General features: G+C 41.4%; 1 protein-coding gene across 1 annotated transcript in view; it reads right to left on the bottom strand.

The window, feature by feature from the left end:
- The window catches only part of tagapb (T cell activation RhoGTPase activating protein b), a 38,664-nt gene continuing 21,335 nt past the window's right edge, over positions 1–17,329 (bottom strand). Inside the window, exons 3-14 of the mRNA XM_078173882.1 lie at positions 13,301–13,471; positions 9,683–9,847; positions 6,952–6,993; positions 6,437–6,521; positions 6,256–6,309; positions 5,791–5,854; positions 5,353–5,504; positions 4,831–4,992; positions 3,579–3,688; positions 3,042–3,228; positions 2,675–2,756; positions 1–1,981 (exon numbers count right to left, since the gene is read on the bottom strand). Coding sequence (XP_078030008.1) covers positions 822–1,981; positions 2,675–2,756; positions 3,042–3,228; positions 3,579–3,688; positions 4,831–4,992; positions 5,353–5,504; positions 5,791–5,854; positions 6,256–6,309; positions 6,437–6,521; positions 6,952–6,993; positions 9,683–9,847; positions 13,301–13,471 — 2,434 coding nt within the window. The 3' untranslated portion in view covers positions 1–821. The remainder of the gene's footprint in view (positions 1,982–2,674; positions 2,757–3,041; positions 3,229–3,578; positions 3,689–4,830; positions 4,993–5,352; positions 5,505–5,790; positions 5,855–6,255; positions 6,310–6,436; positions 6,522–6,951; positions 6,994–9,682; positions 9,848–13,300; positions 13,472–17,329) is intronic.

Raw genomic sequence — 17,329 nt, 5'->3', positions numbered from 1 at the left:
TTTAGTTTGCTGTTTTCGTTTATTGTGTTATTTGTCTTCCATTTTATCTAAAACCATTCATGGTGGAGTTACATGACTCTGGAACACAACTCGAACACAGGTTAACTTTCTATATCTATACAATTGTATTTACATTTTAGCATACAGAACAGTCTATCATCAGAAAAGTGCTTTAATGTAGTGGAAGAGAAAGACCATGCAAGGTGAAGAGGACTTACAAAAAGCAAAACAATGTGCTTAACAAACTATACTGTACATATCTTGACAAAAACATAGAAAATAAAAACTCATAGCATATTTCATCCACAGTGCACTGTGTTTTCATAGCTTCATTGTGATAGACATCTATCATAATAACTATATATCTTTTAATGTTGTACTCTAAATAGTACTACTGAGAAAGTGCAACCGTAGAGGCGGCACATAGCTGACATTCATTCAAAGTGAAACAGTTAAAAATGTACACACTGGACCTTATGTACATTTACAAGCATTTTTCCAACACAGCTGCTCAGTGGGCAAAGCATCAGAAACACAGTGTCTCTGTAGAACCAGGCAAAGAACAATGAAAGGGGAAAGAGTAAGTGAGGAAGTGGCTGCTATAATGAAGCCAAGCACTCTTGCTACAAAAAAAAGCACACACAAAATCCAGCCATATAAAGTCTGAGATACAAAGTCAGCCCTCGCCTCCATCATGAATGTCTTGGCTTGGCAGGTTGCTAACTTGCAGTTTGAAAACTGGTTCTCAGCTTTGCCCACTGATATTTAGCTCAGGTAAATGCTTGTGCACCCACAATCAAGTCTGTGAAACAGTTCCAAAGTCAAACATAAGACTCCTTGGCGTAAGAAAATTCTTCAAACACAGGCTGGCTACATCTCCGTGACACAACCTCACGATGACCCGCAGACACAGACTCGGACATCGCTCTCTGGCGGAAAGGCCGTCGCTGCTCGACATTGTTGGCTATGTCCTGCGCTGCCTGAGAGAAACAGTCTGTGTACTGATTGACGGAGCAGGTGGGTGGGTGATCATAGTTCACAGAGGACGGACGGGAGCGTCTGTCCAGCTTGATGGCATCGAGTACAGTCATTGATCCATACTGTGGAGGAAGGCCCGCACCCTGCACTGCCTGATGGTATGATGGAGGCCTGCAGGGCAACTTGCTGTCCACCTGCTTAAACACCTCGATGGCCGACAGAGGGCGCGGTCTGTGCAGAAGCTCAGCCGAAGGATCTGCTTCACTCTGAGAGTCCTCCTGGAGAGTTTCACAAGGGAAGGAGTTTTCTTTCTGAGAGTCTCTCTTCACGCTGCTCCTGTTGAAGGCTCCTAAGCTCCTGGTCCTCATTAGGACTTTACTGGTGACTCTCATAGACTGGGAACGCCTCTTCTCTTCTGTAATCGGTTTTACAACGTCCTGCTGAGCCTTTGCAGCCATTTCAGGCTGACTGGTGGTGCTTGCTCTCCTGGAGCAGCCTGGCGACCCCACAGGGGAGCTGGTGAAAACAGAGCCCTCTGACTGATTAGAGGCAGCGCTCTCCAGGGAAGAGCACGAGCAGTTAGCCACCATGTAGGGCAGTGGGTCCATGTTGGAGCTGCTGCTCAGTCTTGGAAAAGACAACACTGACCTTGCTCCACCTCGTTCTCTGAGCAAGAAGGAGTCGTCTGAGATCTGCTTTTTCAGAGGCTGCTCCTCGAAGTCTCTTCTCTCCACCGAGCAGTCGTCGTGGCTCCTGGAGTGGCTGCAGAGGCTCTCCAGATCAGGGGAGAGGAGGATGATGGGCTCAGAGCAGCGACGGTTGAATGATGCCTTTGCGTTGAACATAGCGTCAGCTTGCCAAGAGGTGGGGGTGCAGCTGTGACTGAGAGAGGAAGAGGACCCCGTCTCTCCATGTGTGGAGCTGGTGCTCTCTCCTACCTCTCCGTCTCCATCTGGGTCGGTGCTGTCATACGCGGAGTCATGATGCTGAGAGGACAGCGAGTCTGCAGAGTGGGGAAAGGAAGACATGATTAGGATCCCCGAATTGTACAATAGTTGATCTCAGTTGCTCAATTTGTGCAAATATAACTTCTACTAGGTCTTTCATTTTCCCATGGCCCCGAGTCATACTTTATTTCACCTGTTTCTTGTAGGATTTACCGTGAATACGGATGGAATAGTTAACTCAAAATCATGCCATTTGTGGGTGTCATGGATCATAAAGGTACATATGCAGAGGGCAACAGTCATGTCTCTCTTCAGGGTTTATTTTGTAGTTGGTAGTAGGACCAATATCCAAGCATCAAGAAACAGGGATTGAACAAACATTGTCTCCTGGAGTGCCATTTTTGCACTAACCCATGCTACTAATTGGTGACGCAAAACAAAATGCACCATTTGTTATATTTCCCATCATATTGGCAATTCCACTGCTAGTCTGCCATATAAAAATTGTAATTCCCTAAACATATTGAGCTTGAAATCAGGGTTGAGTTGAGACATTAGGGAGGAGGGTGTTGCAGAAGTCAAGGGGAGGGTCCAAATCATACAGTAATAACCCTGGGGAGGAACCCTGGTCTTGTTTTTGTTTTTTAAAAGTCAAACATAAGTTTCCGCCCCCTCTCCCCACCTCAATAATTTGCATACAGTCCCTAAAGGGAGATAATAACAGAGATTTGAGTGCTGTGTAAATGTACCTGCATCAGTATCCAGCAGATTTGGGATATTCTCTCCAAGGATCTCACAGTGCTCGATCAGGAACTGAGTTAGCTCTGTGACCTGAAACAAATCAGAAGAAGAAACACAGTGAGTAAAATGAACAACTGAAAATAAGATAAGGCGTTCAGTAAATCAAAGCTGAGGCTCAGAACAGATATTGTCTAGACAGCGCTTCATTCGGACAAGATTGTGTTGCTGTTTTTTTATTTGTACTTTACTAAACAAACAGCTAACAAAAGTCTGTGCATCATACTTATGAAACCTTTTGAGGTTTTCTGCACTGAGAAACCACAAAGCTTCAAAGCATCAAAAGTGAGAAAGTACACTCATAACACGTCTATCTACCTTCTTCATCTTCTCCTTCTGCTCATCCAGCGGCATGTCGTCCAGCTGCAGCAGCGTGGGGGCGATGCACACTGCCAGGTTGTAGGCGTCCATCTTGTTGGTGTCAGCACTCTCGAGGATGTGATGGAGGATGCAGAGTAGGTGCTGCAGGAGGAGCTTGTTGGGTGCCGGGAGGTCGTCTACCACCCTGTCAGCGGGTAGCAAAAGAGGGAAGGAAGGAAAAAAAAAAAGAGAACAGGAAGGAGCCGTTAGCTTGGCGCTCTTTTTTTAATGTTTAAAGTTTCTTCCTTCTTTTAAACTGAAGACAGACTAAAAAAGAGAAGTGGTCTGTGTTCAGCCTACAGATGTAGGGCATTGGGAATGTACTGCAAAACTCTCCCCAAAATACCCATCTGTTTACATGTGATCATGAAGCAGTCCTGTAAATACCAACACATCTCCTCTCCTATATAAATGTCATATAAAAATACACGCTGAGGGTCACAGCTGCAGGGAAATGGCACTGTCTAGACTCATTAGCAGGTATTGATTGCTTACTTTCTGATTTCCAGGGCTCTCTGCTGAGCGTCTTCGTTGTCAAGAGCCGTCATCCAGTTGTCATAAAGTTCAGACACCAGCAGGCTGCCAGGAAGTTCCTTCAGAAAACTCTGCAGAAAACGACAGAGGGACGCTGATAAGACACTGTACTTATATTATGCCCTGTTACTAAATTACCTAGCAGTATGCAGTGTCGGAGGAAGTATTCAGATCCTTTACTTAAGTAAAAGTACTAACAATGGAAATGTAATTTAAGAAAGAGTATATAAGTACAAATACATAAATGTGCTTAAAGTATTAAAAGTAAAAAATACTAGTCAATCAAAAAATAATTCAATCTATTGGCAGTAAATCCTCATATTTGAAAAGCTGGAATCATTAAATGTTTTTACATGACTTAAACGATTATTAAAATTGTTTTATGTATGTTTTCATATGTTTTGTGTGCAAAAATCTTGATTTTTAAAGTAACTGGTAACATAATGATAATGCAGTGCAGTAAAAAGTACAGTATTTCCCTCTGAGGTTAAGTGAAGAAGAAGTACAAAGTAGCATGAGATTAAAATACGGAAATAACGTATAAGTACCTCAAATTTGTACTCAAGTACAGTACTTGAGGAAAACGTACTTTTGATTTTGGTACTTAAAGTATATTTTGGTTTGAATACAGGACTTTAAACTGTGTTTAGGGCTGCGAGTATGGAAAAAAAAACAAATTCCTCGATGTCAATATTTCAACAACATTGTAAATTTGCCTATTGGTGCTTTTACAGATATTTACACCATGAGATTTTGATAAATAATCATCAGTAATGTGAATTTAACGACTAAGTGGGTAAAGGCAAATCATAGAACAGCTGGAACAATCTGGTAGGTTCAGAAAACGACATCACTTTACTGTAATGTAGCCTTTAAAACTTGGAAAATATAACACTTATGATATTGCAATAACCAAAGTCAAAGGCAATATCTCATGTCACATTGATATAATATTGATGAATTGCCCTGCCCTACTAGTATCAGAGTATGTCTACACTGTGGTATTGCTCTAGTAAAAGTTCTTCCACCACTGTGCTGGTAGTGGTGGCGCCAGCTGCAGCAATAGTGGTATGGCAGTTGTGATTGCGGGCATGGTGGTGATGGTCACACAGTGGCATGCTTATGGTGTGGTAGGTACTATAGGTTGGTATGGTTGTATTAGAAGTAATGTGAGTGGTATAATAATGTGGTATAATATAAAATGGGAGCATACTTTGAGCAGCCCGACGAGCAGAACCACCGGCTGGCTCTCCAAGTCCACCTCCAGGCCGCCGTTGAGCTGCTCCCTGATGTCTCTCATGTTCTTGTTGTTGCACGGTCTCCGAAACACTCCCTCTGTGGACGGCCCACTCTTCCTCAGCAACACCAGCAGCTCCTGGTGAAAGGACGGGGACGAGGATAAAGGTGAGGTTATTGTGGTAAAAATAAAAACAAACTGCTGAGTGCATTTTGAGCTGAGACCAACCAACATGCAGATCATGTGGTTTCCTGTCGTCAAATTCTAAGAACTGGCAAAGGTTAGCTAAGTAGGTGAGTGGTTATTATTCATGTGTTTTTTTCAGCCTAGTTAGGAGAGATTTCTGCCCAAGATGGCAACACAGGTTGAGAAACAAAGGTGTAAATGTCAATCTGATCTGGGCATGAGCAGTTTGGCTGTTTGTCTTCAGTCTTACAGAAACTTGGGTGTTAAGAGGAAGTGATGAGATCTGACATTTAAGGTAGAAAGTCAACTCACTGTGACTGGTTTTGGAAGTGAGCATTGGTCTGGGCATATCTTGCAGAGGGGCTGTCCAAACAGCTGGGCCTTGGTGTCGGTATCGGATTGGCATGCTTTGTTCATGAAACTCTTGCCCTTTCTGAGCTTCCTCACCAGGTTCCACTTGGTTTCTGATGGCAGCAGAGACATGTTTGACTTAGCATGTTATATCACACCTACAGATGGAAGAATTCATCCAACACTTCTATTCACAACAATTTTAAAATTAGTGCAACAGAGCTGCAAAACCAGATGTGCAAGGATTGAGGGCAGAGTGCCTCTTCACTTGCTCACTCTTATCAGTTGTTAGATTTCCTCTTTCTGTCTCTGTGGTTGTTCTCTGTGGCATCATCCGTACACATGGCACAATTAATGAGCCACTCCCTCCTTAAAGAAACGGACACTTTTCAAACTCACCAATGGGCTGCTTGTCCTCCTGGTTATGCAGCTGCTTTGCCACGGTGGAGATCTTTGCATCGCCCTGGCAACAAAATATAATGACAACGTTATGTGGTGACAACCACGCATGAGGAACATGAGCAAGCAAGAGGGCGGAAGAGAGAGGGGGGTTGTGTTTTCTCGACCGCCCAGCACCACACGCCCTCGCCATGCCTGCGAACACGTGAATGAGTTAGAGTGGAATAATCCTACGACGAAAGCCAACAAATCAATCAGCTGTATCATTATTTATCATCTTCCAGTATGAAATTTTCATTTGTTTTGAGTGGTGATTCAGCTGTATGTTCTGCAGCCACAATCAATGCACATTTACATAATGTAGCTTTCTTTCATCATGAGTGGATAGGCACAGATGTCTTTCACAAACATGAATATTTTCAATCTCATTAAACCGTTGAAAGGTTTTGTTTTTTTTTTACTTACCTCAAGTGGAAACTCAATGAATTGTTCCATGCCACCTCCTGTTAGAGTTTTAGTCTAAATGATAGTGGGAGGAAAAGAGGTATTATTTAGTAAAAGTGCTTTATATATATATATATATATATATATATATATACACATAGGTTTCTATTGGACATGGTATAACGGGCAATGAGAGACTTACTGGGATGCTGCCACTCAAAACCTTCATGAGGACGTCTGGAGGGGAGGAAGCACAACCAGCTCTCGCTTTTGTGTCTTTAATTTTTCTGTGGCGAGAAAAAAGGAGCTCATAAATTTACCATTTGTCTTTTAACTCTTTGCACATCCGCCTGAGTATTCACATTCTTTTGGGTTTTACATCACCACACGAAATGTCTGTTATTTGACTTTTGTGCATATCAACCCAACAGGGCATACATTTAATGCTGTTATATACTTCTTCATTTTTTGTGTAAGTGGCAAAATCAACACCAAGTTCTCAAAAACATTGATTATTGAAGTATTATATTTCTGAATTTAATTAAAAACTGATTGATACCAACACTTAGAGTGATTTAGCTGACAGCTGTGTACTATCTGCAGCAATACTTTCTCAAGAGCTGGCCAAGTCTTATCAGTTATGAGAGTTAAACGCATGTTTTGTTGATACTATATAGATAATTAAATGGCTAATCTGAGATTGAATCTGTTTCTTACCTGTGTAGAGTATCTAACCAGCGTTCTTTCACCTCAGGCGAGCTGCAGGCAAAATAACAGCATGGTATGAGTTACTAATCCACAGAGAGAACCAAGCAGACCAGCAGAAACAGTGGGAGGAATGAGGCAAAGTGCGCACCCACTGCCTTTTTAACAACTCTGGTGGAAACTGTAACTCAGTCATGGGAACAGGAAGCAGCGTCACGGCGGCCCCCAACCAGACACCTTCCACTTCCTCCTAGACTTGGTTTGCTGCGGCTCGGTGTTCACGAGTGGAAACATGACGACGAAACAGATACGTGTGCCCACACGCGCACCTGAAGAGCTTCACCTCACCTTAACCTGTTGTTCACGGTGGCCTCATTAATGCCAGGCAGCTTGCAGGCATACTGAGCGGCATGTCAACAAGTGAGCACATGGTTTCTTGTCCGTGATCACCTCCATGTGATTGAGAAGGAAAGTTTCACACACTGAATCATAACCAGAGACATGCCATCATATTCAGAAAATAAATAACGTCTCGTTTTCAAACAAAACAACTCATATCCCTACAGGGGAATCTTCCTCTTCCAGGAAAACGTAGAAACTCAGAACAAATCCCATCAAGGGCATCATTTTCTAGGAATAAGAAAGAAACAAGCAAGAAACCAAAAAGTTTTATGGTTTGATTAATTGGCTTGTGAGAAACGTGGGAGTCAATGAATAACACAATTGAGCGTCACATCCTCAACCAGTGCCATTTTGTGCCTCTGATGAGACAGATGACTTGACATTTACTGGTGAGAGCAAATAAAATTTCTTGTAGTCGATTACTGTCTAGACAATAGGCATAAGGCGGTAGTTCTCCTGCACTTCGCCTTTATTGTAAAGGCCAGTATTTCTAGATAAAGTCAGCTGATGTTAATCCCCTCACATGAAGATTAGTTTGCAGGCCAGCTCCGCACTTCCTATTTTGCAACCTCTTATCTTGTGACGGCGCAGGGAGGACTTTCTCTTTGCTACTTCCCTTTTTTCATGAAGGATCATATGATCTTTTACTACACTTGTGAATTCTCCACAAACAGCTTCAGATTTCATTTATCTGACAAAAAAGAGACTGTCAAATAAGAAACAGGAACTCTGTGTTTGTGCGTTTATGTGCTTTTTGATCACGTTTGAAAACCAGTTTGACTTTAAGACCTTTAAAGGGATAGTTCAACATTTGGGCAATATGGAAGTTAGCTTTCTTGGCATGAGTTTGATGACTGACACCAATCCCTCATCTGAAGCTACAGTGAGCAGCCAGTTAGCTTAGCTTAGCTTAGCACAAAGCCTGGAAAAAGGGTGAAAGGTTGTCCGGACCTGTCTCCACTTGCTAAGTGAACTGGTGAATCTTCCACTTGGTATTGAGTGCCCTTGTTTGCAAGATAACCCTTGACAAATATTAGGGTAGAGATCTTTCCCTAAGAAATGAGACACCACCTCATGCAAATCAGCGTGGCCGACGTGCAGGCATACGTCACACGTAGTAGCGACGCAATGAAAATGCCGGCTCCAGCACTTGTGTTGTGGCGTGTGCTATGTTTATTCTTCTCCGTCTGATGAATCAGCGGAGAAGAAATGCTGAAAACAGGAGGCGCCTACAACGTCTGCTAGTTCTGATCGATTTTGTTCGGGTAAGTCGATTTGTTTAAATATTTTAACGCTGTGTTCAACCAAGTTGCTGACGAGTTCACGCTAGTCCAACCATCTGTTGTTTGTATAGCTTACATTCCGATCGTACAGTAACAAATTGTTTTCCATCTTCTTCTTCGCTGAAAGTGTGGGTCGCGGCTCCCCTGGAATCTAGGGTGGTTTTTTAAGTGTTGGAAACCACTTCCACCACCTCAGTTTTGTTTTGGGACCCCACTAGCCTAAACGTGAACGCGCACAACCAAGTGTGAGTGGGTATTTCTAGAGGAAGTATGGGTATTGGGACAGGCCCAAAGTCCTGGCTCGGATATCCCTTGGCTAAACCAATCCTCCCGAAATATTGGCTGTTGCCTCCAGAGTCTAAGATAAGATAAAATAAGATACATGTTTATTGATCCCATAATTGAGAAATTCCATCGCCATCAGATGATAGCCAATGGGTTTCGAGACTGCACTAAACATTGCAAGAGAGAAGGAAAAAAAACAAGTACTGAAGGTTCCTCCTGGTCAAAAACGGTTCAGACAGTCTTGTAAACTGTGAGGTGAATTTATACTGACTACAGGTGAATAGCTCATAGTTAATTTAAAACACTGCGACAAGGACAGACTGAATAAAGATGAGATGATGAGTTACGAGCCACAGGTGGTGTAAGTCACACCAAGAGCTAAAAATTGACATTTTAGTCATGTTTAGTGCTGCTGCGTTTTGGAGGGAAAAAAAGATTAAAACATGAATAGTTTCAATCTTGTAAAAAATTAAAATTACGGTATTTTTCAGCCCTATCTGCCGAGCCCCACTGCTACACACATTTTCAATAATGTCATGCTGTGCTTTTAAAGACACATCTCCTCTTCATCAGAGGTTAATTTATGTTGATGAGTGAGGGATTCCAGTTAAGAGTCCAATTAAGAGGAAGGATAACAAGAAGCTGAAGATCCTCACAGCCAAACATCAACACGATCATGCTTGTACATATGTATTCAGGCACGAAAGCATGCAAATCATAACACTTGACATGCTGCCATTTGTATGTGAGTCTCCTGCTGTGTGTCTGCTCACCGAAAACACACCCAACAAAAGGAGAGACCCCAGGCCAAGATGAGGGTCACCCTGAGGTTGATATCCCCCACCATTCCCTCCTCTTCCTCCGCTTCATCTTCAAAACCATAAAGCCAGATGTCTTTGAGGCTCACTCTGTGCTTCAGACGATAGCTGGCCGTCGACCTGTTCAAACAGAAGCAGAAAGAAGGCGATAACCATCTAAACACAACACTTTCTGTTTGCATTTCTCACGGCATTTTTTCAAGACTGAAATGCAGGTTTCAGTTCCATAAATTTCTGTCTCAGTAATTGACTTTTTCCCCCTCTCGGAACACAGAGATAAAAAGAGAGTATCACAGCAACACATCTTCCCAGGTTGTGAATGAGTTGGAGCTGAATAAAGAAAAAAAAGGTGTAATTCTTCACGTTTGAGCTTGTTTTGAAAGTTACACCTTCAAACAATCAAATGAATAGAGACCCTCCGTACAGACTCAATAATTCACACTTACCTATGAAAGAGGACTAGAAATGATTCAAGGGGAATTATTCCTTTCACGCTACGCCTCCACAGGCCACAATCTAGGTGTTCACAACATCTGATCATGACCCGCTGACCTCTGCGTGTTTGCAGCAGAGGTGCGCTGACTGGATCAAGGAGCGCAATAGATTGGAGGGGAAAATAGAAAGGTCAGAGGGGGGTGAAGACAAAGGGCGTGACCTTGAGGATCCAGGAGGTGTTAGGTAGGCAGAGAGGGAAAACACTGTACGTTCACAGTCACCTTCCAGAGCATCGCTCACACAGCAGATTACAGAGAGGTATGCCTTGTTCTATAGTTCTACCTGGCCCCAAGTTTGTTAATTCAATTTCTATGCAATCACCACCAGCATAATATCAAATGTAACCTATTAAATACTGGTTTAAACTTTACTTATACAGGGGCATTCTATGACAATGCCACAAAAATGAATAACAATAACTAGGGATTAGCAAGTACACCATTATCTGTATCTTTGTCTGTATCTGTATCTGTTAAACCCACCAAATTATATGTACTATACTTGGAATGGGCGAAGTTTATCCCAGAAGTGGGTGGAGTTTAAATCAAAGGTTTGTTGGACCTAATCGGAAGTTGTTATTTTAAGCCTAAAATTTATATGGATTCATCAGAAGTTGCAAATATTTATTGCCTATGAGAAAAGTATTTACAGAACACCCTAAGAATTGAGCTTCGGGTCATTTTTGATCACAAGAGTAATAGATTACACATAGCTACCAAAATGAGGATTTTCCTTTATCATGAGTATAGATGATGACACACTGTACTCGTATGATACTCGTACTCGTAACAAGTACGTTATCTGTACCGGGTACTCATTTCATCCAAGCATTCGGCTCAACCCTAATAACTAGTGCCTTGAAGGAATGGCTCATACACTTATAGAGTGTTGCAGGAATTTGCCAACAGTAAAAAGCTAATGGCTCTAAAGAAGCTACACCACAGTCACAAAGACTCCAACGTTGCCACCACAACATGACGTATTTCATGTAGCGGAACAAAATGTGAAAATATCTTAAGCTTAACCACAGACCTTATTTCAAACATCTAACCGAAAACAGATCCAAAAATCAACAGACTTCAGGTACCAGCAGTGCTAAATCGCCAACTAATTTCAGAGTTTGAGGACACGTTCCTGCACTACTCTATTTGTGGTATTTTCCAGAAAAAGATGAGAAGATAGTGTGTTAAGAACTGAGCCAAAGTCAGGATGTAGCTGACTAGATTTAGCTTAGCTTAGCACACAGCCTGGAAACAGGTGGGAAACAGCTAACGTTAGCTGGGTTAGTTCAAGAATACACCCATGGATTTATTTATACAAAGTAGGTTGTCTGTTAATTTCACACTTTAAGAAATAAAATAATTGTTTTCTTGCCAATTTATAGAGTTAGGTAGACCATGCCATAGAGGTAGGAGGCAATTAGCTTAGCACACAGCCTGGAAACAGGGAAACAGTGATTGCAGCTGGGTTCGTTTAAGATTTATTTAAACAATGAAGCTTGTCTGTTAGTTTGCACTTAAGATCATTCTTTTTTTGCTGATTCAAAGAGTTAGGTAGACCATTTCATATAGAGCTACAGTTAAAAGGCAATTAGCTTAGCATACATCCTGGAAACGGGGGAACCAGCTAATGTTAGCTGGGTTAGTTCAAGAATACACCAATGTATTTATTTATACCAAATAGACTGTCTGTTAACTTCACACTTTAAGAAATAAAATAATTTGTTTTCTTGCCAGTTCAAAGAGTTATATAGAGCATTTCATATGGAGCTAGAGCCAGGAGGCAGATAGCTTAGCATAAAGACTGGCCTTCAAAGACTTGACATTTCTATTTTATGTACAGATTAAACTAACGTGGTACAATGTTCTGATAAGTGTGCTTTAGATGCAGATTTTGTTAAGTTTAGACAATTCATGATTCTTGTCTTTAAACTAAGCTAAGCTAGGCTAACTGGCTGCCGGCTGTATTTGTTGTACAGACGTGAGAGTGGCATCAGTCAGACAGACAACACAAAGTGTATTTCCCAAATGGTCGTATGATTCTGTTGAGGCTGTTGTCATATTGATTTTGTGATTAATGATGCTTAGTCCTGAACCAATTTTTACTTGAAACTACTACTTACTTAAAACCCTCCTTATTTAGGGTAAAACTGGTGAAGCAGCCTACCCTTTTAATGTTTATTTTTTTTACAAGAAGCTAAAACAAAAACCAAAATGAACACTAATAGTACATTCATTTATGAGTGGTGAATGCTCGTATAGACTCAAAAGACTGTTTACTCTATCGTACTGTAGTCCCAGTTGTGCTCCCCTACTGGAACAGTGGGCAGGTTGTGGTACACAAATGAGTGTGATTGTCCTCCCACTCAAGAGCTATAAAACTTCCACTGGCTTTCACAAACAGCTCTAAACTGACTCACCAACAATTCAAAGCTTGTTTTTATCAGTTTATTCCGTTTGATTATGTGGGGTAAAATCTATTTTCATCTAATGGGAACAAAGGAAAGGGAGGTTTTCATGTTACCCACTGATACTAAGAACAGAGAAAACAATTTTGGATTTAAGATAGCATCACTTGTGAGACAGTGAAGCAGCATTTAAAGTGAAAGCACCACTGACATGTCTTGTTTGTCTTAAATGCAACAGTATTTGTGTTGAAATTGATGTGTTGAAATTACTTTTTGAGATAAACATTGAGTTTCCCCTCATGTGACTCCGCTCAGAGCAGGGAACCACCATGCTTTCTTCTTCTGTTAGTCCAAAACCAGAGTGACTAAACACAAACAGTTTCTGCTCTGGGAGATTCCCTAACAGTCCAAGTGTGCGGGCCAAAAATACACGTTTTGCTTTTGCTTCCTCTTTCACTCTCTCATTCTAACTGTACAAATATGTGTCATTTTTAGGCAGAAAGTTGTTTAATCAGCCGTATTTCCTATGTTTGTCAGTTCATTCAGTACTTTCCCAGTGGTAACTTTTTGTTCCATTCATTGTAGATAGCTTATGTGTTCCACGTGTTGACACTTGTTTGACTTTCTTCACATCCCTGGTGGGGTAACATGTTGATATCTACACTTCTTACTTGAGTTTGGCAAAGACAATGACATCGCTGAAGAGGAACAGGTGTCTCTCCTTGGTCTTGGAGCCCTCGGTGACTTGAACACACTCGTCCAGCAGCAGCTCTCCGTTCTCACTGGTGAGGCCGAGGACGAATGGACTCTGCTCTACAGAGACCCAGCAGGAAGCTTCCTCCCTGAGGATAAGGACATAAAAAGGATGACAAGTCTGTCTAATTTTGGTAAATATATTTCTGGATTACATGTTTTTTAATGGATTTTATAATATTTCCCAACCTCTAAGGCTGTAGAGCTGTGTCAGAGGTCACTGTTAAACATTTATTGCCACCAACCTTGAACTGTGGGTATAATTCCAACATACATTTTGGTGTAAATGGCTTTTAATGTAAAGCAAACAAGAAAGAAAACATCCTAGAAGTCTGCATTTGATGGGAAACCACCATCATACAAGAATTGGTGTTAACAGAAGTAGACCAAAGAAGTATTAAACACAATGATTTTAAGGACTCTTTCAACATTTTGGGGAAAAAACTGTTTGCTTTCTTGCCGAGAGTCAAATAAGAAGATTGATACCACTCATGTCTGTACTGTAAATATGAAATTGAAGCCAAGAGACTCTTTGCTAAGGTTTGCATAAAGACTGAAAGCAGCAGAAAACAGCTAGCCTGACTCTTGTTCCTCAAACTTGTCATTTTTACACTTTTATTTGACACCAATTCAACAAACCAACATAACATATTAACTAGTGATCTTCATGGTTCATTCCACCTGCACCTGGAAGTTGTCATTTCTGAGTTCGTAATTGAAAATTTTAACTGGAAAGCCCCCTGAAGTCGGAGTTCCCTCACTGACCTCGACCTTAGAATCCAATATGGCTGCTCTGTGCATCAACAGTAGTGAAAGCAGTAGTGACACACTGTTTAGCACTTCTGTCTTATTTGTGTCTCATTAAAATGGTCGTATGGTACTGTGTAACTTCTTTTTAACTTTGTCTATGTGTTGACATGTTGCTACAGTATGTGTGTGCGCAAAATAGCATGATGTGTAGTTATGTGATGGGCTATTCAATGCTTATTCTACTTATTCAACGTTTATTTAACCAGGGAGTCCCACTGAGATTGTACAATTCTTGTATAAGACAGACCTGGCCAAGGTTGCAGCCAGTCACAACAGTACAAAAAGCAACAATAAAACAGCAACTATTCAAACATAGTGGCCTCTCAAGAAAAGCAAGCACATGTCTCCATCACCACATTCTTTATGATGCCCTTAAATTCATCAGTGGATGTAAGTGTTTCTAATTTTAAATCTTTTTGAAGGTTGTTACATGTCCAAGCTGCAGAGTAGGAAATGTTCCCCAGATCTGTTAAAAACCCAGGTACATTAATCAGCCACTTAGAGGAACGTAGCTGGTAACTACCAGAGCTGACACAAAGATGGGAGCAGAGGTAGGCCGGAAGTTTGCCCAATAGGCAACTTTATAGATAAAATTCTACCAGTGCTGTTGTCTGTGAGTGGTTAGTGACGTCCAAGCCACTAATCATAAATTATGCAGTGATGAGTAAGCGACTTTGCATCTGTAATAAAATGTAGAGATGCATGGTATACTGAATCAAGGCTAAGTAAAATGGAGGAGGTTGCATGCATGTACAATATGTCACCGGAATCAAAAACAGACAGAAAAGTAGCTTCCACAAGTTTTTTCTTAGCACTGACAGTAAAACAGGACGCATTTCTAGAATTAAAGCCAATCTTCATAATTAATATCATTCAGTTAGGTGAACCCAGGACACTCAGCTACATTGGTGGCTTCGGGTGGGGAAGCTGCACTGACACATCACATCCCCTCTGGACGCACTGGAACAAGCCCGGGTTACACTCTGCTGCTACTTGACTGTTCCTACCTCTCCTCCTCCCTCTTCGCACTTTCATGATTATGTCATGTTTTGACTTCTCTGTGTTTTAGCCTTGTTGTGATACTCAGGGGCTCAACACCTATATCTTATTGTGTATTATGAATGTTAATGATGCTACTGTTCTGTTGTGGTATACAGCTTGGCTCAGGGTAGATTTGCTGGGCGTGCTCAGGCATATTTTATCTCTGAAAGTCATACAAGGGAACCAAGGACCGTAGTATTTTTAAATTTGAATGTTATTTTCACACACTTGTTTCCCGTAAGAGTGATCCTCCCCCACTCCTGGGTGCTGTTAGTTAATAACCATTCTGGGTTTCAGTCTGGGCTGTTGGGTACTTTGCATGTACAGGTTCATCTGTGGGGTTTTATATTGCACTGCTCTGAAATACTTTGATTTTGCTGTTTGTGTGTAATTCCCATTGGAATGTGGTCTTATGTTGCTGTTACATTGTACTTCTGCGCTGTTCTTTGCTCTTAGCTGAGATTGAGTAGGAGTTAATCCATGTTAACGCCATGTTTTTTTTTCTCATTCTTTCTTCACTGAGCATGTTGGTTCTGTATGTGTACAGAGTATGTACACAAACATGTATGTGTTTTTTGTTGGGGGGGGGGGTATGTAAAAGACTGTTCTATTTTGTGTCCCTCCCGAGTTGCCGTAGGGCAGAGAAAGTTTTGGGGTGGCTCATGCAGCAGTTGCTGTTGGAACTGTTACACCATCTTCAATCCTGCATTGTTTTATGAATTATTTCATTGGGTAAATCCAGGACGCTCAACTACACTAACAACATTTTGATTTTCCAGCTTGTTGTACTGGATGGGATCAACTTGAGAGTGATGTCATTCAAAGCCCGCACTTCGGAGGTAAATGGAACGCAGCGTTAGATGTACTTTTTGTTATGTTTGTACAGACACAGGCTAGCTATTTCTTTCTATTTTCATTTGTTATGCAAACTAAGGGTGCTTTCACACCTGCCCTGTTTGGTTCAGTTCACTCAAACTCAAGATGGTTTGCCCCCTGAGTGCGGTTTGTTTGGGCAGGTGTGAACACAGCAATCACACTCAGGTGCACACCAAAACAACCAGACCGAGACCTTCTTGAAGAGGTGGTCTCAGTCTGGTTACAAACGAACTCTGCTGCGGTTCGTTTGTGGTGAGAATGTGTTCCGACCTCGATCTGAACCAACTGCAGTTACATGACACATTGTTTGGGTTAAACATGAGCATGTTACAGTCCTGGAGGATTATTAATGTGCACCTCCTCTTGTACTGCCTTAGTATGCACATTCAGTACAACCAATGACAGGGCAGTTCAGGGCAGAAATTCAAATTGTTGCAGCAGAGGTACTTTCCCTGTCACTTTCTGGCCCACTGAAGATGACACATAAAATACCAGCAAATAAAACAGCTGGAGAACTACAAGCCATAACAGGTGGTTATCATTGTGCATAAACACAAACAACAGAAAACAACTAGTTTTAAAGGGGTTATGTGCCAGACAAGCAATAACCCTAACCTTTGTTGTTTCTGTACTTGTTTTTGCTACCTGTGGACAAAACATTGCTACTACACTAAAGTACGTTAACCCTCTCTTGGCTGCAGCTTGATATTTATCCTACAGACATGAGATTGGTGATCTTCTCAACTAACTCTTGACATCAGAGAGAAATTCAAGCTGAACTTCATCTTTTGAGACTGAAAATTATGCCTGTCCCAGCTGCGAAAAATGACGTCTGTAGTTTCACAGTTAACCACAACAGCTGTTTTTCACATTAATATGAATGTCAACTATTTCTTGAGATCTTCTTTGAAATGTGCAATACATATGCAACACATTGCGTAAGTTTTGCCTGAAAGCCTTATGAAAGCAGATGTTTAAGAACTGAATTGGTATTCATGAAACTGCCTTGCACCAGCCATAAAGTAATCATGTTGGACATTTTGTTCTTAATTTCAATGTTACAAAAGATGGAAGAAGATTAACCCATTTAAATTCAAAGCAAAAGTATCATGACTGCCACATTTTCACATTAGAGTCAATGGAGCTGTCTAGATTAAAGACTTAGATCCATTTTGCCTTATAACCATTTAAAAGCAGTGTCATCTCTCAGCCCCTCATCA

This window comes from Epinephelus lanceolatus, chromosome 13 (genome assembly GCF_041903045.1).
Source record: "Epinephelus lanceolatus isolate andai-2023 chromosome 13, ASM4190304v1, whole genome shotgun sequence".
NCBI classification, from domain to species: Eukaryota; Metazoa; Chordata; class Actinopteri; order Perciformes; family Serranidae; genus Epinephelus; species Epinephelus lanceolatus.
The sequence above is the reverse complement of the archived record's forward strand: the minus strand, read 5'-3'. Positions and strand labels throughout refer to the sequence as shown.